Genomic DNA, 24,467 nt, shown 5'->3' with positions numbered 1-24,467 from the left:
GCAGTGGAACGTGACTGAGAATGGATGTTCATGCAGATCTCTCTCTGCTCGATCTCCCAGGCTACTCTGAAAAAGGTGAGGTGATGATGGCGTCACTATTAACTAAAACTCATGGTGCTCCCAAATGGCAACATGAAACGGTCCCACAAAGCCTGCCCTGGATGTCAGACTCAGAGAAATGAGTCTTATGTGTGTTCAATGAGTGGGGTGGAAGGTTGTTTATGGGATTCTACCCAACTTGGTGAGCATATTCTGGAACTGTCGAAAGCTCAGCCAGGCTCTGTGTAAAGTACACCTACTCCAAGGGAGGGGAAGGAAAATATTTGAACAAACTGGTAATGCATAGCCCTTGGCAGGAATCCTGACCAGTGAGCAAGACATAAGGGACTAGATGAAGATGAGGAAGGACGGGCTACTTGGGTAACAGGGTACTGGCCAAAGCCTTCATCTGACTCTCTATCATGTAAGGGAGCATAAAGAAACTCATGAACCAAATACTGTGTGAGAATGTGAAGCAACAACAACAAAAACATAAAACCTTAACTCATATTGCATTCACTCAGCTCTCCGGTCAGTCAGGAAATATCCACTGAAAACCTGCTATCACTCAGACATGAGAATAAAACAGATATTGTTAAAAGATAAAAGCATAAATACTTCAGACTCTGATGGTCTATGCTGGGACTGCTCAAGTCCTCTGCTTAGCAGCTACAGATAGTCAATATTCTATGCTAATGGCATGCAAATGAGCAGGCACAGTAATAGAACTTTATGATGGACATGCCTAATTCACTGACCCTTGAAAGTGTAATCAAATCCATCTGCTTCTAGAAAAGTATGATTTTAAGAACATGTGGTAAAGAAAGACGAATGGGGAGATGATGCATTAAATCGTGATTTCTCCAAGCCATGGGGGAGATCAAAGCTCTCCCAACGCAATAAATACAAAAAAAAATTTAAAAAATTAATAAATGTGACTATCTCTTTGGAATAATTATTCTAAATTATTAATTAGTTAATCGTTCTTTAGATTCTAGAGCTTTCCAGCAGAATGTAGTTATATCAGGACGTTACGACCCATTAGAGTACATGTTATAAATTGACTTAATTCATTTTAAAATATCTCATATTAATAAAAGTAGGCAATTTAAACCCAAAGAATCACAACAGATTCTTTAGGCATGATCACCAAGGGTTTACACATGTCTTGGGTTGTATATATTAAGAAAACCTAAAAAGATGAATTTCCTCGAATATCCTAAATCTTCTAGAAGCAATGAAGCAATAATTATCAATCCAGGGACCAGAAATATGTGATAACTGAGGTAGCAGCAGAGGGGTGAAGTGTCGGCAGTGAGCCATGCAGAATGAAAGAATGCTTTGATGGTTGGGAAGGAACTGCTCTACACAGTGCATGATATATACAACCATGACCAGAAAGCGTGTTCCTAGACATTGTCAAATACCTCAGGAGAAAAAAATCAAAACCAAACAAAAAAACTGCCCTGTTCATGAAAAGCTGGCTTAAACATTGACACAAATTGAGAGTCAATTTCCAATAGAGGATACATAGAAAAAGAAGTTAACATCTGCTGAAGCTCCTGACAATGTTTTCTGTCCATAGTGACTGTGTAGTGAGAGACCAGACATTAAAAGTCATAAAGAACTGGGTGGCGAGAGAACACACAGATTTCTGTTTTTCTGCCTAGCCTTGCTGTTGTGAGAAACAGCCAGGGAATTCTTTTCTTTTGGAAACCAAAGGTCATGAAAGCAGATTTTGAGCAATTTCCCTGAAGATGATGAGGGGTGAGCTGAACTTTCCAGTGGGATTCCACTACAGGCTGTGGTGGTAAAATTCCAGACTGGCAAATGCAGTCAGTCAGTTCTCAGGGAAGCTGTGTTGTTCTATTTTTCTGAAATAGTTTCTTCCCTAAAATGAATGTCATCATTGGGGCAGAGATAAACATGATTATAAGATTCTGAATCTCTTATGACATACAGGGTGGAAGAGACTAAGGCATAGAATGGTAGACTCTCACTATGTCAGGGAATGACTGGTCTTCAACAGGCATGGTTGAATAATAGCATGTCAGGACATCTGCCACTATTGCTAGGTTGAACACATGCCCTGTAAGGGATATAATAATAATGCAGGATTCTCAAGTCACTGATGAAAAATAGGTTTAATTTGTGATGAAAAGTAGCTCTTTGATGTTTCCTCTTTGTATATTAAAGTATGCATGCTTAAACTAGTAGTGAAGAACTCACACGAAGCCACTTTGTGGCATATGCATGTGTAGATACTCCTGTGGAGACAGTGAAGATTTGCATCACACATATCATATTCACTCACCATAAATAAAAGAGTGACTGTATCTCCATCTCTACTGGAGGCATTGCTGATGCCTCTGTTAACAAGTACAATGAGGCAGAATTGTCCTCCAATTGGCAGAATTTGTTTACTCTGGGCCAGACCCAGATCTCTCATGAAATATGACCTCATAATGAGGTTTCTCTGTGTAACAATCCCACTTAGAATTTCATCAGGGATCCACAAAGCTAGATCAACACCACCAGCTATCTCCCAAATGATTACATAGAGATTTATTAATTATTAATTAATTATAGCTTAGGCTTGTTCATAACTAGTTCTTATAACTTAAATTAACCCATTTACATTAATATATGTTCTATCACATGGTGTTACGTCTCTTCCATTTTGCAACTTCAGTGTCCTCTCCATATTTCCTGGCTTCTCTTGCATGCCTATCCCTTTCTTTCCCTGGAAATCCTGCCTATACCTTATACCTACCTATCGACCATTGATCTTTTTATTACACCAGTCATAGTGATACATCTTTACATGATGTATAAATATCTCGCAACAAATAACAATGTTTGCCTAACATCATACAGTGCAGAACACTCTGCCCCAGCTGAAGTTTCTTGAATTCTGTGAAACTCACTAAAGAGGGGAAGAGAGAAACATCTTTCCACAGATGCTGGTTCAGAATTGATGCTCATCCAAAATCAAGACTTGACAGGAACGTGAGGCAGAGGAACTCTATGGAAGAATAGAGAACATAGAGACTACAGGGGCTACCATCTAAGGGAGGACATTTCAGAGACTGCTCACCCTAGTCCTGAGATATGCACGGGGCTGAGAGTGTCTCTTTAGGAGCATTTCTGAGAAATCTACCCCATACCTCAGTACACAAACTTTAAAAAGACAAAGTAGGGACTGGCAAAATGAATGTGGGCTTGCACCAACTCTGGGGACTTAAGTTCTATCCCTAGGACCCAAACTTTAAAGAGGAGAACTGACCTCTGGCTATCTTCTGATCTCCTCAGGTACCATAGTATGTTCACAAGCACCCCCACCCCACAACACTGTACATATATGTAACGTAAATAGAGGTAAAGAAAGCATGAAATATACTGCATGCTAAGAGGTTAGAACATGCATGATAGTGGCTTCCACACTGAGAGAAATAAAGCCCAGAATGGTCGGCACATGAGGAATGAATACTGATCAGAAAAAAAAGCTGCAGCTCTGAGAAACCCTCAGGGCCACCAGCCAGCCTTCCTTGGGATGATGGAATCCAAAGCAAACGACTGAAGTAAGGATGGAGGATCTGATGAGTTTTGTCCATGAAGAAGGTGAAGTCAAGAGAGGGCTGCAAGGGAAGATAGTTGAATGTTGGAACCGCCAGGGTATGGGGCACCAAGAAGCAGCTTGACACCATTAAAAAAAGTTGAAGTGTCCCGTGTAATGGGAGAGATGAGTAAGAAACCAGACACATGAAGGAGGCCATGGTGTCTAGCAATGGTGTCTAGCCATGCATAGAGGCTTCAGAGAAGCTGACTTCCTCCTCATCGAATTTTCTTTTTCTTTCACATTTGGTATCCTCTGTGGTCTTAGTTCTTTGTTTTTACAGTGTCTGACTTTTTAAGTCTTTGGAGAGGAGATTGAAAAAATGGTTAATCTGAGGTATAAAATTCAATCCCGATACCCTCTAGCACAAAATGGTCTTTGTATAAAGTAACTGAAATCACAAGAGTTATAAATATCCTTCCTCACAACTGCACTGTCCAACAGGAGCGCTGAGCACCCTAACATGACCAGTTCAGTGGAAGCAGGCTAGAGACACAAAACACAAGATAACCTAGATACTCACAACAAGGAATTCGAAATATCTCCGTCATTTCCTGTCATGATCCTGTGTTAGGACGGCAATATTGGGCCATAGTAATACAAGATGCACTACTGAAAATGTTTCTCCATAGTTCTTCATTTCTTTCATTGAGAATAGAAAATAAGCTTAAGATTTAAAATTGCATTTCATTTTGACCCCCGCAAGTGTGTGTGTGTGTGTGTGCATGCATGCGTGCATGCGTGTGTGTGTGTGTGTGTGTGTGTGTGTGTGTGTGTGTGTGTGAGTGTTTGTGTGGCTTGTGTGTAGATTTACCATGTGATTCCTGAGATCAAACTTGGTCTAAGCCATCTTCAGCCTTCTCAATGACCCATTCATAAGAACAATGCAGCCCTTTGTTTGCCAATGTTTATTCCATTTTTATCTTTTTCACCCTTGGAAGCAGTCATTTAAGTAAGAATAAAACATTCATGGAATTCAACAAGACCTGTTTCCTGGGGACACATGAGAAACAAATAGCATTGAAAAGAATTGCTAGCTTTATCTCTAGTAGCACCAGCAAAACAACAGGCCACCTTCCTGCAGGCATAGATGCATGGCAGGGGAGCTTCACCTTGTGACCTGTGGGGGTAGAGGGAGGCTACTGTTATCAGAGCAGTGTTGTGAAAGCCAGGGCACTGACTTCCCCAGTCCCTGTGAGAGACTGAGTGTGCTCCAAGTGACAAGAGTAACATGCTCCATTTTTTCAGTAAGACTGTTCCCTGCTGTAGGAGACCTCCATATGACCATGATGGCTGGGAAGGCAGATAGTCTGCTGGACCATGCAATGTTCTGTTCTCAGGTTAACAGTAACTACTTGTGTGTAGCTCTCTGAATTTATTACAACACAGAGTCAAGAACTATTAAGAACATTTGTGATTATCATCCCAACTTCTCCATTAATAAATATATTATCAAAGTATTCACTTTATAGGTGTTTGCAGGAACTGCACACATACATAGTTCAAGAGTAACTTACAAATGTGATGCCCTTTATCCCTTCATTAGTTACTTTTCATTTTGCTGTGATGAAATACCTAACAAGATGAAATTTAAGTGAGAAAGTCTTCATTCTGGCTCACATTTCAAAGAACCACATTCATTCTGTCATGGATCATGGCAGGGAAGCCTTGGTGGCAAAACCAGGAAGTTTGCCAGTCATGGGCTGCATCCAAAGTCAAAAAGCAGAAAGGGAACAGAAAGTCGAACTGAGGGCTTTAAAAGCCTCACTCCACCTCCACCCTCTAGCCCATTGCTGTGACTTTCTTTCTCTGGCAAGGCTCTACCTCTAAATATTCCATAGCTTTCACAAACAGTATCACCCACTGAGGACAAGTGTCCAGACATGTAAGTCTACAGAGGACACATCATATTCAAATCATCACAACCATGTACATTTTGTTATGGTTTTTCCAAAGAATATGGGCATTCTCCTCCATAACATGCATCATTATAATTATACAAATTAATGGAATATAATGGAATAATATTTGTATATGTATAAGACATTAAGATCCTATCTTACCTACTGACTTTCAAGTTTTTGTGTTTTCTCAAAAGTGTCACTTACAGCATGAAAAACTATATTTTAAGGATCAGTTTGGACTAAATATTAAACTTGATAGACATATTTATGTTTACTTTTCAGATGAAGCAATTCTTTATTTAGATGCACATACACCACATGGTTGTGATATCTGAAAGGTCGAAGCCAGGTTTTGTAGGATGTTTATCTGGGCTTGAGTGATGCTTCTATATGATGAGCTTGTTTCGGTGGGTTGCCATGGAAACCATGCTGCATCCTCAGTATTAAAAAAATATAGACACTTGGTCCATTACTACTGAAGTCATGATACACTGCTTGGTTATAGATTCATAGTAGGGTCCTTCAGTGTCAAGGTGCAAGTTTCTCACTTGCAATTAATAACTATTTTCTTGATAAGTGCCTTGAGAATATAAATATCCTGGTTGTCATTAAATCCAATTGATAAATTTACAAACCAAAGATCATATTTATGTCATAGAGTTTTCAGTGTGATGGTTGCCAAATCCTAATTTTTTATTAGATTTTCCCGTCAATATTTTAGTTGGCTTTTTTGCCTCATTTTTTAATTTTAATGCTAACATATGCTCAAGAATAATTATCTAGTTCAATGTTCAATAGTCTGCTACTCTTACCATCTCCTGGCAATCAATTTCTCCATTTCTGCAGCGAGCCCACTCCCAGATGGTCCCTGTGCCCTGCCAGATTGTCATCTGTCTTCGAACACCTCCTTCCTTTCTAAAACTAGCTCCTTCAATCTGATGTGACACCACCCTTTCTCCATCCTAGAATCATCATATCTCTAAGAAACAGTGACTTCCCACATTGAGGACTTCTGTTGGTAGTTGTGCTCACTTTCCTGGAATTTAATGTTTCTAGAACCCCTAAACCCCAAGAGCAAGCAAAGGAGGAAATAATAAATAAATAAATAAGTGTCTGCTTCGTGAATGCTTCTCTGCACACACTTGCACACCCACTCACTGTGCGTATGTGTGAGGGTGTGTATACATATTCATTCCTGTGCAGCTATACAATTCTGTGAGAATTTATGTGTTCATGCAATTGTATACATGTGGAAGACAAGGGACCACCACAAGCATAATTCACCTTTTATTTTTAATTGGAGGCAGGGTCTCTATTGGTATGCGATTTGTCAAGAGGACTAGACTTTGTAGGCAGCAAACCAAGGCCCTGCGATCCATCCACCTGACTCCACTTCCCTACCATTGAAATTACAAGTGCATCCCACCACTCCTGCCTTAATACATTGGTTCTACAATTGAATACAGATCAGATTGAGACATCTCTCCACTTCATTACCCATGTTTCAGAGATGAGAAGCTAGATACTGTAGGGTAACATGAGAATAGAAATGAACATATTATAAATTGAATGGTCTATTTCATAAGATTATTTATAATAATATTTTTTAAAAATTCTGTTTAAATTTGTGTTTTAAATTGTTGCTTGGTTTTCGTCAAAAATTAATTTATATATATTAGTGAATAAAACATGATTTTATTATATGTTTATATTTTGTGGAATAGCTTTAAGTTATATAATCTGTGCATTACCTGATACATTTATTATGATTCCGTGGAGAGAACAGTTAAAATCTGTTTTCAACAATTTTAAAATACACAGTACTGCTATGCAAACTGTGATTATCAAGCTGTATGATAGGCCTCTTAGAGTCTTTCCTGCTGTCTATATGGAACGGTGCACACTTTAGTCAATGTCTTTCCAACCCCTTCTGTATCTTCCCAGCCTCCATGAGCCACTATTCTATTCTCTGTTATGATGAATTGGTCAGTTTTAAATCTACATACAAGAGATATCCTTTAGTCTCTGTATTCTGTGGCTGTTTAATTTAACTTTAGAAGTGCCTGTAGCTTGCTGATCATTCTGTTTCCTTATTAATAAACTCATAACTTTAACAACCTATCAGCTCAGCTAAGGTTATACACTAATCTGCTGTGAGCAGGCAATTTGCTGTCCAGCATGATAAAACTTTTATAATGATTTATCCATTGTTATTACTTAAAAATCAGAAGCTACACATAACTGTGGGACAACAGTAGTGCCCTCCCCCACTTCAATGATTCTGGTCATTCTTTCCAGGACAGTGATTGGTTAGATTAAATTTCCATTTTGTCAATGAAGAAACTGATAATTACTGGTAAGCCTGGAGCTGGGTGGCAAGTCCAGGGATAAGGATAGTAATATCGACTGATTATGGAGTTGTCATATTTTTAGATACTGGCAAATGAAAGATGGATCTGTTTTGGAATGTTCATAAGCACTAACATTTTAGATGGAGAGTATTGACTTCTGTCCAGTAACTCCTTAGAGACTACGATACTATGGTATTATGAATATTGTTTCAAGCCCCTTTTCCAAAGGATAGAAAACTCAGCGACTCCAAAGCAGTCCGTAGGAAGCCTCAGAACACTGCTAGCAGAGTTGTGTGTATTCCTCCCCCCGCTTTCCTGTCTAGAAGGCCCTGCCTGGTACACTTTCCTAAGAGACTGTAGGGAGAAAAGAATCTTTGCGATCAGATCTGGAACTAAAATAAACACTCAAGCACAAAGATGTCAAGTTCAGTCTCCAAGTGGCAACAGAAACAAATTTCCTTTTCAGTGGCTAATATTTTCTCTTCACTTTTTGTGGCTTTTAACCCATCCATTCATAGTTATGTAATGGCAAACGAAGAGTGTTTCATAAGAACATGATAGCTAAATGCATCAAGCTGAACAATCAATGCCTGCTCTAAATAGAGGGAAAAGCGGCTTCCAGGCCTCCAGGGATGTGCCTTGCACTGTTATCACCCGATGAAGAGGAGATCAGGATGATGTCCAGCGAGTGAAAAGTCCACAGGCAGGAGGAAATGGCTAATTGGATATTAGAGGTGGTGACTCACATCATGCAAAGCAGCTAAGAGTCCTGGGGCCTGACTACTGAGGAAATGAACCCTGTTCACTGTGATAACATCTTTGCATACATCTGCCTTCAGTTCCTTGAGGTGGAAAACAAGTGGTTAAGAAAAATAAATTGCACCTACCTGGATGAGAGACAGATCCTCAAGCTGTAATCTGAAGAGATAGTTTCTGCAAAATACAAATGGAGGACAGGTTACCTATAATAGATCCCAAAAGTCGAAGTCTGTAAGCATCATGAGAATGACAGGTAAAAACAGGTAATGATTTGGGGGACAAAAACACCATCCTGCTACTAACGTGATACAACTCTCGGACTTCTCAAGAGATGTGAATTTAAGCCCGGTGAGAGAGCTGTGGACTCTGCAGGGCATATGCAAGATATACACACATGCTCCCATTGCCTGTTAGGGTTGATGTGAATTATGAGGAGGACATGGGCACTTGACTCTGAAGATAAGTTTACTGTAAGGAAGATGAGAGACAACTCCCCTTCCAGGGTCTACTCTTGCCTCTCACCACGATTCACTGGGTTTTGTTCATAGACCCTGGCACCCATCTGTTCCCCAGCATCTGTCTTGCTGGTTGAGTCAGCTTAGAGGCACAGACTTACCAGTTTGCCCAAGGAAAGGGATACTGTCAATAGTTCTATCGGCTTTGCAGATTGTATGTTTTATAGAAACCAGAGACAAGAGAAGTATCAGTTTCAATAAGGAATGTGCAGGGGACACAGCAGAGCACAGACAAAGGAATACAGCAATAGGAGGCATTGTAGACTCTGGACTTGCAGATTTTGGGCAACAACTGATTGGCTTCTATCACAAGTGATGCTTCTGCTTCCAGATAAAATCATGAGAGCCTCAACAGCACCAAGAAGAGGAGACACTGCAGTAGTAGAAACCCTATGAGAAGAGATAGTTAACCCAAGCATACCTCAGGAGAAAACAGAACACAAAGGAAAGTCTGCCTTAAGATGCAAAAGGTCAGGAAATCTCTATTTGAGGTAGTGATGTGTAATAATAACTTGGTTTAAGGTTACTTTTGTGTCATGAAGAGAAAAATAACCTCAACAACAATAAGAAATGGAAGACTGAGGATGAAGGCTCCAGTTTCACAGGTAGTGAGGGGAGCAGGGGCTTGGGCTACTCCCATGAATGCCACATACTGAGTGCTACCAAGTTTTTCAAATGTTTTCTGAAAACTGTTCTTCAAAACACAACAGTAGCATACTTATTTTTTTTATCTCTTCAGTTTTTCTTTCTATATGCTGTGGAAGAAAGTTCTAGAAACCTTGGGTAGCTTATGCTCCCATATGCAACATCAGGCTTGGAACATTTTTGAAGAAATGGAACACCATGTGTGTACCAATGAAGAGACCAGATTTACAAAAGGAATGTCCTTTGAAGGGGACAACGGGGACATCCTACATGTGTGCAAAAGGAAAAGGACTATGGAGACATTCAGGTTTGCCAAACATATGATCCCTTGTGGTGACAGTGACAGCAGGACAGATCTAGGAAGTAAGTTGGAAATCTACACACAGTTGAGGATTTTAGACAAGATTTTCAGGCAAGGCCCAGCCGCACCACCCCCATGGAAACTGCCCTCCCTGCTGTCTAGCACAGGATCTCCCACTCGGTGCTCTGAGTGCAGAAGGCTTCCCTTCTATTATTGCAGCAATGTAAGAGTTAGGAATGCGTACACAAAAGCTAGCGCTGTGCAACCAGTCAAACTTGCCAAGAAAACTGAATGACCGTGCTCCAGTCTCCTTGCCTATAAAACGAAGTCAATACTCATCTTCAGTCCTACATCTTTGGAAGTTGTAAGCCCAGCCATAAAACAAAAAACCACGACTGACCCATTTGTAAGCACACAATCGACTGTCCAAATGTCTAATCTGGTTATGAAAGTGATTAAGAGTTCCCAACGTATTAAAGTTCTCAACACTTGTTGCACTGTGCAGGGAAATGGAGGGGGATCATGTACAGAAGACTGGCAAAGCCAATGTCTTCCCTGCCTGGCTCCCTGCTGAATTGTTGGTAGGAATGGGAGTGATGCCATTGAGTATTCAGAAAACTCGGCAATCCTGTTTCTCTTGTCATTGGTTCTGAGACCAGCCAAGTTGTCTTTTTCCCAACTTCATAGTCATTTTAAGAAATATTTTCAAGTAAATATCTTCAAGTATTATTAATATTTTGAAGATCATCATGTCCACAGACATCTTTACTGATCTCAGGGGAGTTTTCCAGAAAATAACCACATACCCAAATAAAAGTGACACAAATCCTTGGACCAAGGAGAAATGCAGACTGTGGGCATGATGGCTGGGAAGAAGAGTCCCAAGCCTTTCTCTATTTAGGGTGGGGATGAGAAGAGTATTGAGATCACTCACTACATCCCTGGTTCCAGTTTTCAGTGTTTTCCATATCAGAAGACAGCCAACTTAAGATGATCATCCGTATCACTCCAAACAAATTCAGATTTATAACCCGTGTTTCCTCTGTTTCTCACCTGTTGTAGCCTTTAAACTTTTCCCAGCTCCCTTCGGACACTGCCAATCAATTTCAGTATGTAATTTTTTCAAAGTGACTAAGGACTATGGCTCCCTTCCTGCCAGCAAGTGATAAGAATGGGTAGAGAGAAGATAACATCTCCTAGGAACAACCCCACAGTCCCTGTGAGTTCCATCTTCATTACCACCTCTACTTTGCCGTCCTGAAAAGGCATCAAGGGAGAAATGACTTGTCCTTGGGTAGCACTTCCTGAGTTGTAAGATGCGCACTGATGATCTTTCACTCATCTTCAACCGTTTTAAACCTAAATGGTACACGTTGTCTACAAATCTCCTGGAAGCAATCCACTAAGGAATAAACACCTCCAATTTGTAGAGGAGAAATGTTCTGCAAATGGACAGATACAGTACAAATGATTCAAGGTGGTAGAGAATCAGGGAAAGACCCTATCTTTATATATATCTGTACCTGGTGGCCTTGACAATCAACCATCCAAGTTCCTCTTCCTCATTTCACCTCCACCAGAGACAGAAGCAGCAGCCCTCAGGATGTAGTCAGTTCTCATCTCCAATTCACACCCACAGACACAGTGACACATCACTGTAAGATGACCAGGTCCCAGCGCTGCTCATACATTCATTTGCTTCCAGACCTTTGACCTTCATCTCTATGACTATGATCTGGCTGTGACATATGTCTCCCCATTGAGAGAGCAGGTTGGTCTGACCGGTTTGATTACATGGAGCCTCTCTCCACCTTCATTATTTTCTTAAATTTGTATCTAAACTACCTGCCTACATCTCATTTCAGGAAGGACCAGGCACTGCACTTGAAAGTAAAAATATACAATCTGCCAATGTACTTAAATAATTCACAATCCTTTAGATTTTACTTATTTTTTTGAGATTAAAATATACTTGCATCTCTTCCCCTTCCCCTTTCCTCGCTCCAGACCTACTCTTGTATGTCCCCCTTGTTTTGTTTTGTTTTTTCAAATTTGTGTTTTTTTTTTATTGTTGTTGATTTGTGTGCACGTGTTTCCTTATTCCTAAATAATGTTCCTTTTTATTAAAAGGAACTATAGCTTATAGGTATAGAATATAGGTATAGGATAGAAAACGTACCATTAAAGTGCACAAACATGAGGACCTGGGTCCAGGTCCCCAGCAGTCATGCAAGGAGCTGTGTGTGGTACTGTAACTCTATAGCCTACAGTTAACGTGGCAGGAGTAGGAGTTGGAAGATAGGATGCCTAGAACTCAGTTAGCAGTCTAGACAACTGGTGAGCTCCAAGCTCAGCGAGAGGCCTTACATACTCACACATGCACACATTACACACACACACACACACACACACACACACACACACACACACACACTAATTAAATAAAGTGAATAATTAAGCAACATTTGAAGTGACTGAGTTAATGAGTCACAGAGTTGCATGAATATCTCTGTAATTTGGACAGGAAGTTTATTCCTGGGTCCACGTGTTGAAGCATGGTCACCAGCTGTGGCACAGTTGTGAAAGGGAGGAACTGTTAGGTGATGAGCACAGACGAAAGGTCTGAAGTTGTGAGCCAAAGGAGAATTGTCCTTGCACTATATTAATGATTTCCAGAAATTTGCTACAGCAATGGAAAAGTAGCCAACAGCCACTTAACCAAAATAAAATAAAAACTAGATTAAAAATAAATATATCAAGTGAATTTCAGTAACTTCTGACAACTAGTTAAAATGTTTATATTTCCCTGAACCAACATTTAAGAATAATCTTATCAGATATGATTGAACCTCATCATCTAAAACAGGGAAGATGCCTCTATTTGCATAAGTCCAGTTAATAAGTACTTATGACAATATTTATAAGCCATAGTGTTTTCTTTTATTTTTGAAATGATAATATAATTACAACATATAGCCATCTTTTCTCAAGTCTGTGCCCTCTTTTTCACTAATTCACTAGTTGTTGTTATTGTTGTTGTTGGTGGTGGTATGTTTATGTGTATCCATAAATATAACCATAACCTGTTCAGTCTGTATAATGCTACTCACTTGTATGTTTTCAGGGGTGACCATTTGGTATTGAACATCAATTATAAGCTATAGTCTTGATAAAACTGACATGGAAATTTTGAAAATGAATTCACCTGAATTATGTATAGCCTTGCATATTATCAATATCTACTTCAATGTATATTTGTACTTTTTTTATAGTGTTTTCATAGTTGTGTTCTTTTTGTGTGTGTGTTTTGTTGTTGTTTGTTTTTGTTTGAAAGGCACAGGGTAGTAGTTGCTTTTAAATGTTTATTTAATAAATAATGGGTTACAGGAAATCCAAGTAATTACTCAAATAATCTGATGGCTCTTTCTATACTACAAATATGTAGCATTGCACATTTTAGTCCTATTCAACAACAATGCCCAACTCTTTGAAATTTATCTTCTAAGTTGTCTCCCAAGTAAAGTGTTGATGGGATTCCTTTAATCCCTTCCCCTGGACTAAAGGACCTGGAATAAACACTTTGAACCCTACTAACCTCCAACCTCTATCTCAGAATACTTTTCTCCAAGCATCGACTTAAGACTACTTTGGCTGCACAAAATTCCGATCCCACTAAGCAACAGGAAGGACTTTAAATCTCCCAAGACAACTTGATCTATTACAGTTTAGGTCAGTGACCTATGAAGTTAAAGGTTACAAAAAGAAAGAAAATCTTCTAAAAGGAATAAAAAATTGATACTCCCAGATGTTGGGCGACTCACACCACAAAGTAAGATGTATGTCCCCTGCAAATGGCTGTTCTCCAGGGCACTGCAGAGGAGGCACGCATTTTATCTTGCAATTGTGTGGGCATAGAGGTGGTAAGACAATATATGTGAGGTCCAGGAAAAAGGCCACCAACCTTTCCAACAGGAAAGAGTAATGTTTTGGGCTCCCAGCCAAGGAGGGATGCTTACCAAATGTGGCTCTTAGCATCTGTTTCTCTAATGGGGTAATTCGTGAGAAGCTCAGAGCTTTAAGCATTCCCATTGATCTTCATAACACCTCTAGATGTAAACGGGCAGTAATGAAGACCATGGTCATTCTTCAAGGAGACTGGCATTGGTGCAAAAGATTAAGATGTTAGGCTGTTCTGTGCATGAAAATACAGTTTAAGGGAACTGTCCTATTTCTCTATTTTCTTCTCATTATAGAAACAAGAAGCTGCAGTTTGCTAAGTGGTAAACTTGGTTTTGATATTATGGATAAACTAGATAAAAGTGTGGATTTGTATCTCCTTGGTATTTCTGGAGTAAAATAAGATATTTGTTCCCAAGGTCTTAGAGTAAAATTAGATATTGCACATTGCAATGCAATAAACCAGATCAGTTTATGAGTAATGTTATCAGAGGAGTCCACAGATGCAGATGACTAATTCAAATCACAAAGTCATTGCCTTTGACAGATGCCAAAGGACAAAGCGAAAGCCTGCCAATCCTTTCCCCACTAGATGTCCAAATAGGTTTACTCTGTCTCTACTCAAGTTTTATCTTATTGACTCTAGGACTGAAGAACTCATCACTTGTTCACATCTCATCCCTGAGTGGAACATTAGCAACAAATCACAAAACACAACAATCCATTCTCTGAGGGAACAGTGCAAACCCCAACAAATGAAGTTGAATGATGTCGTCATGTAAAGTACTGCAATTCAGAGGGTGTTTAAGAAAAGGTTGAGCCTTCAGGAGCCTATTAACTGAACAACTCATTTCATCTGGAGACACCATAAAGTATAACTGTGACCTCCATTAATTATGAAAGACACAGGTGTTTTAAGATGACGTTTTTCCAGAATAACTGGATTGGCCTCTGATGAATAGGACTACAAAGGCAAAGAAAAATGTCTAAATTCTTACTTAGTGCATTAAGGCAGAAGTTTTCTTGTAACTGAGAAGACAGTGAGAGAGAGAAGACGACATGGACAATGCACTAAGAAAAATGAAGACTGAAATGCCAACGCATACATAGAAAACATACTAACAATGGACTCAAGACGTTTGCTGTTTAACAAAAGTTAGGACTGAGGTTGCCCGTGGAACAATTTGAGGACAAAATGATTTCATATAACCAGTCACAATAGGAGTTGGTCTGAGAAGCTAAAGTTAACAGAAACCTCCCCTGGCCTGGACCCAGGTTAAGATCTGCAGTGGCAACAGCGCATTTTCATTGGCAAGGCTGTAAGTATCCCATCAGCGCACTGTTTGACACTGTGCTATTTCACAAGATGCCCAAATAGATGTGAAGTTTTTAAAATGTGAAGCAGTTGGAAGCTCAAGAGTGATGGTAGGTATGCAGTATGGAAGGCAAAATGATCCTTAAATTCGTCAAGACCATGACTCTTTCTTTCAGTCCCATCTTGGAGTAAGAAGCTGCAGGGGGAAGGGACGCCTGTGTGGTAACTATTGGCTCAATAACCCAGAGTTAGGTCCCTAGTACAAAGAATTAATTATCCCACTTATCTCAAACTCAAGTCACCATGAAAACTAAATACTCTACTGGCCTCAACAGTACAAAAATAAATCAATTTTGACCACCTGCATGGTCCTAAACCCTCGACAGGAAAATGTAACCAAAGACTAAGAGAACTGGTAGTGATCCAAATAGTCTACTCTCTAGACAAGTGTACATGAGATGTCATTTAGACGACTGCATGTCACTAATGTTGCCCAGATAGAAGGCTTCAGACCTTGGTGCACTGAAGCACCTGTGTGCAGCCAAGCAGGGACAGACCCTTTATTATTTTAACGTTAAGAATTAAATGATGGCTCGTCTTAAACTATGTTAATGAAGCAAAGCAGCTTAAGCACCAATGCACATAACACCAGCTCCAAAGAGGGAGGGAAAAGATAGGAAAAAATGTAAGTCCAAAAGTAAAGGTTCAGGTGGGGTCATATAACAAAAAAGGGGTAGGAATGAGCAGCACTGTCTCTCTTTCCATCTCCAACTGCTTCTCCTAAGTCATAGTTAATGTAACACAGCATCCTTACGGTCGTCTCCTCCCTTGGGCTTCCATGCATGGTGGCACCACTGCTTCTTGGATTCATACCCAACCACTGATTCCATCCCCTTGGCACATGTTACCTTCAATTTCAGAAGCCTGACTAGAATATATCCTTCAAAAGCAGGAAGAGATTTGGCTGCTGGAAGCTGAGCTATTGATCTATAAGTATTTCTAGGTTTTCTGTTAATGATATGGTGCTTCTAGCAGGTTAAATATTGTGTAAAATTTCAAAGCAATCAGGGATCATCGCTACCGGAAAAGTGGAGAATGGCATTAGATGGCAATTTTGTAAAAGTAAAGTTTCTCTGAATCTAAAATACTCACCTCTCCCCCCCCACCCACGCACACACACACACACACACACACACACACACACACACACACACACACACACACCTTCATCACCTTGATTAGAAGTAATGGAACATTTGTTTTGTGAGGGGAAAAAAACTCATCTTAATTCAACACAAGCCTGTCTTCTTATTTAGCACAGTTTTAAGAGAACAGGTGCTCTCTCCAAACAATTCACTGTGAGGTCATTAGGGATACTCAACTCCAGAGTCCTGGCTTCCTATGCAAACAAGTCAGAACCAACTGAAGGAAAACCACCAAAGAAACTACTCAGCCTGGTAGGAATTACAAGGTAGTCACTGTCTAGGAACATGCAGTTCAACCAACTATATACATTGCTTCCTTGCTTCAAAGAACAACTTATAAAACTGCCCTTTCTTGCCTCCCCAGCCACATACAGGGAAGAACTAAATTGGTGGGCTGTGATGCCCAGGGCAGGAATCTGTGAGTTCCCATGCCTTTAAGATTGTCAGCAGCAAGGAAAGTGTGTAACTCTTTCCTGGTTTTAATTCTCAGGTTTAGAGAGTTAAACATAAGGAAATGTTTAAAAATACACTGAAATTATTCAACAATTCTGCTCATTGTGATTTGTGAAGAAAACTGAGCCCTGTGTTGGAAGCACTTGTTTTTTAAACCAAATTAATAACTATTTAGTTTTCTTATAAAAAAAAATGAAACAAAACAAAAAGCTAGGCTGGTTTTTAATCTACACTGTTTTCTGTGCAGGAATATATAGACATATCATCTGTTATACTGAAAAATGTTTGCTGGTCAGAATGATGATGCAGTGGCTGGAATGATAAAGCAAGTGTCCAAAATATGCAGCAGTAATGGGTTGCTACATCAGTCCAGGTGCACAGCTCTGGGAAGACCTGCTTGGAGGCCAGCACTGTAGGCTGTGGCACTATTAGCTGGTCCTGTGTTTAAGGAGACTCACACATACCCAGCATCTATATACTTGGTGTTACCATGTTGTGCAAGATTTCTGATAAAATTAAAACCAGATATTTCCACAAAAATAAATCATTAAATTCTATAGTTAAATCACGATCAAATACATACATACATACATACATACATACATACATATATATATATACATATATATATATATATGGTTGAGTCATCTAGACTATAAGTTGGCTTGTGAGTAGTAACAGGGTCTTTTCTGAGTAAAACACCACAGGCTACAAATATGCACATAGAAAACTGTTCAGGAAGACTAAGACAGTCAGAAATTAAATATGGAAAGTAAATAATTGACAGCACAGGAAACAAGCAATTTAAAGCAATAACATCTGGATACATACTGAACTGTGATTTCATTTAGAAAGCCACTTTGAAGTCAAATGTCCAAATAGCCACAAAGGGAACCTCAATTTCTTCCCTGTTGTACTTTGGCAAAGACACTTTGGGCACATTAATGAGGCACTCTTTCATGACAAGGGCCAGCATTTTGTATTATTAAATGTAGCTCACTTGCAAATGACTGGTTCCACACATCACGCTGCGTGTACCAAGCTAGCTGTCATTTGCAATCGTCGTTCAAATTCAACGTACAGCACAGATCCCTGTGACAAGGGACCATCACTCGCCACCTCTTAGATTGAATCTGAGGCACAAGGACTCATTTGCAAAATAAAAATGCTATCTCCCTCTCTCACATCTGTCGCTGCAATTACATCCACAGCAAACTGAGGATTGTAGCTTCCAAAGTATTGCTACTGTCATTCTTTTTCACAATTACCCACACAAAACCCTAAGCAATCACATATTCTTTTGCTTTGATTTTCTTTTCTTCCTCCATACCATGCAATTGATTTAGGTAGGCATTGTGGCAAGAAGTATACAGTCACTTGAAACATTTTATCCCAAGAATGGAAATACATGGGAGTCAAATACCACAAACATGTAACTGAGAGGTGAATGGTGGCTGTCTCTAGGAGTGCTGATTCCCTTCTGTCTTACTTTGTTTCCCACATTCCCTTTAAAGGAAGATGGCCAAGTGTTATGGCTGCAAATGTGAACATTATTACATTTTCAAGAAGCGGGAGCAAAGCAGGATTTGAACACCAATATGTTTAAATTCATGTGAAAGTAGTTAGTCGCCATATACCTTTGATATGGTAAAGGAATGAACCCTTCTAGAAATTGCACAGATCTCGATTCAAAGCCCCTTCTGTGCTACAGAAGCACAAATAACCTGAAGAGGTATTTTTTTCTGTTGCTGCACCAAAAACTCTCGTTACCAAAGAGTCCTAAGGATTTTTAACTGACTTCACTCTGGGGGACATGAAGCATCCCTGATAGAAAGGGAAACTGGCCCAGAAATGGTTTCATGATATCGAGTGCAAACAATGAACAAAATATAGACCTGTTCTATTTTTCCACAACTCATATTTTTAAACCATTACTGGTTTCTGAAAAACACGCACATGTTATCCAAATTTGTCTTGCTAGGTCATGCCTTTCCAGAAAGAACCCGAGGGCTGGGCTATTTTTAAAGTTTTATAAGGGGTCAGACTCCCTCTCAAATATGCTGAGCGTAATCCCACCAAATTTCCTAGATGCAATTCCTGCCCTCTTCCTTACCTGCCTGACCTGTGTATGTGCATGAGCATGGATCCATCTGAAAAGTACACGGCTTCCTCACATTGTGGGTTTGCTGGCAGCTTGTTACTGAGGCAACAGTTTGTCATGGACTATTTCATTAATCCTCACAACAGCTGGAGGGGTGAAAACTATTATATCGACTTTAAAAATAAGAAAAGTTATCTAAGAAGCAGGCTCTGGGTCACAGCTTGGGAAGCCCAGTCCACTTCTTCCTTCCTTGTTAATCAAGTACCCACAATGTTAAACATTGTTCTAGAATACAAGATACTGCCGTGTCCCTAGATACTCCAGGCTAGCAAAGCATACATACTATATAAAGCACCAAGTTTTGCTTCTCTGGAATTCAGGTGTTACTGAGCATATCACATTCTGTCTGTGACCATTCTAGATACCACCTTACACAGCCCACCAGGTGACTCAGGTCCATTTTCTTCCAGAGGAACTGGACTTGGAAAGCAATGTTATGAATACCAGTACCCTGCTCAGACAGGGACACTTAAGTACAGTTTTCCATAGACCATGAGATCTAGCTACCACTGCACCCAGAGTAGGCACAGAAGACAGCCTGTACCATCTTCAGTTTACTTCGCGTCTTCTCACATCTCTTAGGAGATGCTGGTTTCTTGGCCAAACGCCAAAATGCCGCAGTCCTCCAGAGATGGTGGAGATCTTGAGTCAAGCTAATGGGAAACCTTTTTTAAAAGGTTTGAAGGAGGGATGAAGACTAGCTAGGGCCATGCTCCTGCTTTTGAGGAAATGGCCCCTTGCCATTGCATCATAGTCAAAGGCAAGCCCTGAGGTGTGCAGCCTGGCACCTTCTCATGCTCAGTCCAAATGGAACTATCTGGAATAAACCTGAGGTCATTCTAATTCTGTTTTCCCAAAATTTCCCCACATGCATAAAGGGTCACATCAAGTTTTAAATTAAGCACGTTGGAAGATCTGATATCTTTGTGTTTCTCAGATGCACACAGGTGTTGACTACACACAGGAGTCTGATCACCCTCAGGAGAGACATGGTGATATTTCCTTTGAACTCTCAGCTTCCAAGCAATGGACTATTCAGAGTCACACAGGCACACGCATACATGTATGCACACGCATGCATGCAAATACACATGAATACACACACAGGTAATGATGGGTGTGTAGAGGCACAAACACATAGAGGCTTATGGTCTCTCAAACTCCACTGAAAAACCCATAGAAGTTAAGAACATGTTTTCTTGGATCAAAATGTCTGGCTTTGAAACTGGGGCCATCTTTCTCAGGGTCTATGCTTCTGGACAAGTTTATTTACCATCAGCCTCCATGTTTATTCACTTTTCTCATCTCTAACATAAGAATAGAACCCTGAAAGAACTCTCCTCGGGGATTATGCTCTGAACAATTCCATTAATTCAGGTCTGAAGACTTTCTGCAGCAGGGAGGGGGTGACCCAAGCTTGCAGCGAGGAGCCCGCCCCTCCCTTTCTGAGGATGAACCACATGGCATGCACATAACACTTCATTCTTAGATGAAATCGTATTATTCAGTGCACATTGATTTCAGGCAAGAAACCACGGTGTCACGGCACAGATACGCAACGAAGTCAGAAAGTATCTCTTGGGGGCAAAACACAGCATCTCTCACCTCGATCCTACGACAAGTTCTTTCTGTCCTGGGTCAAATGTTAACCGTGAGAAATCCACAGCGTTCTCTGCTCTGAACTCCCGTAACCAGGGGCCGATTTCTAAACATGAAAAAAGAAACAAATACAAATTGTAAAATCGAATGATCTTTCTCTAGGATGACAGAGAGGGCAGATCAGGTCACAAACAGAGCAACAAGGGCTTGGGGGTCTCCTGTAGCAATCATTAGCTGCCATTGCATGCTTTTTTTTACCAAGATTTCACATAATCCATACATTAACTCTGAAAAACACAGAAGGCTGCCGGACACTCAATGAAGAGTAATGCAGACATCAGGGCTTGGCTATGAGTTATGAGCCAGATGGGCATTTTGCTTTTGGCTGCAGAAGAAGTATTCACACTGCACAGGACCCATCCAAGGAATAGGGAATGATGAAGACCATTTCTCAAGACTCCAGAACCTAGAACTGCACTCTGGCCAGCCCCACAAAACTCAGAAGCAAGGACAAAGCACAGGAACCCCTTCCTCTTTCAAATGGGTATTTCCATTCTGGGCCAAGTAGATTTCTATTTTGGCCCCATGTTAAACAAATTGGTCCTTTGTGGATGAGAAATTTGCAGCTACTCATAAGGCTCATTGGCATTGTTTCTAAGAGAAATCAGGAAATAGCCACTCTAAGGGACAAGGCTCTTTTTTTTCAAGCACTGTTAACTCTTCTTAGAAGTTAACTTCTCAGCGCCTATAGTGATGAAATGACAGTGTGTGAGGAGGGATGTAACGCTGCTTCTGAACCATGCCTCATCCCTGGCACTGAAGAAACAAGCAGTGCATTGCTTGCCAGTTTCAGGATACCTTCTCCTCTTCCTTGGCAACCAACCATATAATCAGATGTTCTTTTTCTTTGCTTTAGCATTTGAGTAATATACTGACTAAACGGGCATACGCTAACTGTCAAACCAATGCTGTCATTGGTTTAAAGAAAGGCAAGCATCTCTTTGAACAGACACTTAAGATAAAAACAGATATAGTGCAGAAAACTCTTGTCATATCACACATGCAGCAGACATAACCTCATGCGTGGAAAGCAAAATATCTTCATTATCAGTTACTGGGGAATTGATATAATTTGAAGTTATTTTCCTTTTAAAGAAAATCAGGTCTAAACTTATATGCAGAGCTGTCTTGAAATTTTAATATATACCCTTTCCTGGTTTCCTCTTGGCATTGTACACACATTTCCTTTTCATGTTTACTATAAGTCAATTAAAACAACTACTCATTTATAGCTATGTATATACAAGACATTGGTGTCATAATATGTTAGTAGTAAATGATCCTTCTAAGAAATTATAATGCCATTAGGACAATAGTGCTAATGTCTCTATAAACATAAATATAATTCATATGTGTCTATCGGGCTAAAGGAATTACACAACTACAGAGAGGAGATACTGCTGGGAATAATGGAAGGGAAAAGTCATCCAGTATCACAGGGGTTAACATGAAGACCACAGTGTCCCTCTGAACTAACATCATATGAGATCACACTTAACAAAAATACTTTGGTTTTGTTTTGAGTATGTAATTTTGTTTTATTTTGTGCGAATTGATACTTTGCTGCATATATGTCTGTAACAGTGTCTCCTGGAACTGGAGACAGTTGTGAGCTGCCATGTGAGTTCTGGGAATTGAACCCAGGTCCTCTGGAAGATCAATCAGTGCTCTTAACCACTGAGCCATATCTCTCCAGCTCATCATCTAATCATTTTTATGCTAACATGAGAACTGTGGTTTCCCTCTGGCCCTACCTCATCTAGTCATCCTTATTCCAACATGAAGACCACAGTTTCCCCTCTGTATCTCACACAGTCATCCTTACAATGACAATACTTTGACGTGATGGTAGATGAAGACCGAAGTTCTGGTGTCTACAGCATAGGAGTGGTGCCTTGATTGTGGTGGCTACCAAGCCAGGTGTAACATTAAAAGTTAGGAATAAATAATTTCTTTCCAGAGTCAGTGAATTAAGAAGGAAGAACTAAAGAAAAAGTAACAGCAGCTTTAAAAACGCTGGACTGGAAACCGAGAAGCATACTCATTCATATAAACCATAGGGGAATTCAGGTATGGTCTGTGACATCCGGGCTTCATAGCAGATGTAACAAGAAAGTATTTACAAGTTTTAAGGAGCACACTTAACTTGCTGAATCAAAGACCCTGGGAATGGCAATGAGCTATTGTCAGAGAAGATGCTGTGGAGTGTGTAGAGAATGAGAGTAAGAATACCAGATATTAAAAATACCAAATATCACAGAATGCAGGCAGAGGACATGGAAACAGAGATATAAGAGGTGTTGGGATGGTGTTAATCAGACTGGTGATTTACAGTGAGACCAAGAGTAGGGGAATTAACGAAAACAAACATTTTCAGGTTGAACCAAGGAGTCGAAGATCAGAGGGCATGACTTGATTTACTGAAAGATAATAGATTTAAGTACAACCAAAAGAATGTCACCTACTAAGGCAGAGAGGTGGTGGGTGGATTGCAGGGCTATTCTTACGTAAGTCAGACCAGAAGAGCTGACATGATGCTTAAACTCAAAGGTATCACCATTTAGAAGAGAGACCACAAAGAGTCCCGATCTGGACTCCAGGCTATATGGAGTGCATCTTACTTCATTCATCACAGCTTGCAGGCTCCAGAGCTGAGAACTCAGGTCCTGTCCCAAATTCACGAGGGAAAAATCACAGAGACAAGGCTAACCTTGCTTGCTGGTGGAGAAATGCAAGGCATGTAAGAGCAGAAAAAACTATCACCAATATCAGAAAATACTCCACTAGCCTGTTCAGCATAGATTCGTTAGTGGAGGCAACAGGAGCCGAATGAAAAGAAACACTTCAGCTCTAGGCTTCTATTCCAAGGAAAAGCAACAATAACAAAACAAAGGTGCTTCTGAAAACACCCCAAGAAGTAAAAAGAAGGAGAGTAAGGAAAAGGAGATGAGTTAACAGTATAGAGATCAGTGCTGTTTCATTTTGTTGATTGAAATTCAAAAGCTCCCCCAAAAACCTACGTACTTTTATGGGGACAACAGTCACTCAAAACTTAACCAGACTGTACAATTTCTTCACTTTGATTATCTGTTGCATCCCTCATCAATGTTAGTCTGCCTCAACTTTGCATATCATACACCCTTACTTGTTACTGAAGCTAGACCAAACTATCCAACTAAACCCCGCATGCACAAACCACAACTTCTCAGGGTTCTCCACCCCTTCCTGAAGACCAGGGCTCTCATTTTCACAAAGTCCCATCTCTTTATATTTCTTTATTCCATTTTGTATGTCATCCCCTTTGCCCTTCAAAGTCCCCAGTATAATCAAATGACCACCCTTCAACATACACAACTCATTAAGAAATGTATTCAAGCTCGTTTGGTTTCACTATTTCTCTATTAAAAGCACACAAGCTAATTGCATAATGAACTCCAACATATGGCATGGTAGAGAAATGACAAGATTAGATTTGTGTGTATTTTGGTCAAATCCATAAGGAATATTCAATGTAAGCATTTCGTAAGTTATTTCAGACAAAAAGGGAAAGCTTTCCAATGCAGTCTGAGATTGTAATTATCATGACA

The 24,467-nt window shown here is 40.0% G+C and overlaps 1 protein-coding gene across 1 annotated transcript in view; it reads right to left on the bottom strand.

Moving 5' to 3' along the window:
* Nucleotides 1-24,467, bottom strand: part of Sema5a (semaphorin 5A) — a 415,024-nt gene that overhangs the window by 194,020 nt on the left and 196,537 nt on the right. Inside the window, exons 4-5 of the mRNA XM_051182617.1 lie at nt 20,827-20,926; nt 8,798-8,843 (exon numbers count right to left, since the gene is read on the bottom strand). Of these exons, the coding sequence (XP_051038574.1) occupies nt 8,798-8,843; nt 20,827-20,926 (146 nt within the window). The remainder of the gene's footprint in view (nt 1-8,797; nt 8,844-20,826; nt 20,927-24,467) is intronic.

The sequence above is a fragment of the Phodopus roborovskii genome, unplaced genomic scaffold, assembly GCF_943737965.1.
Source record: "Phodopus roborovskii unplaced genomic scaffold, PHOROB, whole genome shotgun sequence".
In the NCBI taxonomy this organism is placed as follows: Eukaryota; Metazoa; Chordata; class Mammalia; order Rodentia; family Cricetidae; genus Phodopus; species Phodopus roborovskii.
The sequence above is the reverse complement of the archived record's forward strand: the minus strand, read 5'-3'. Positions and strand labels throughout refer to the sequence as shown.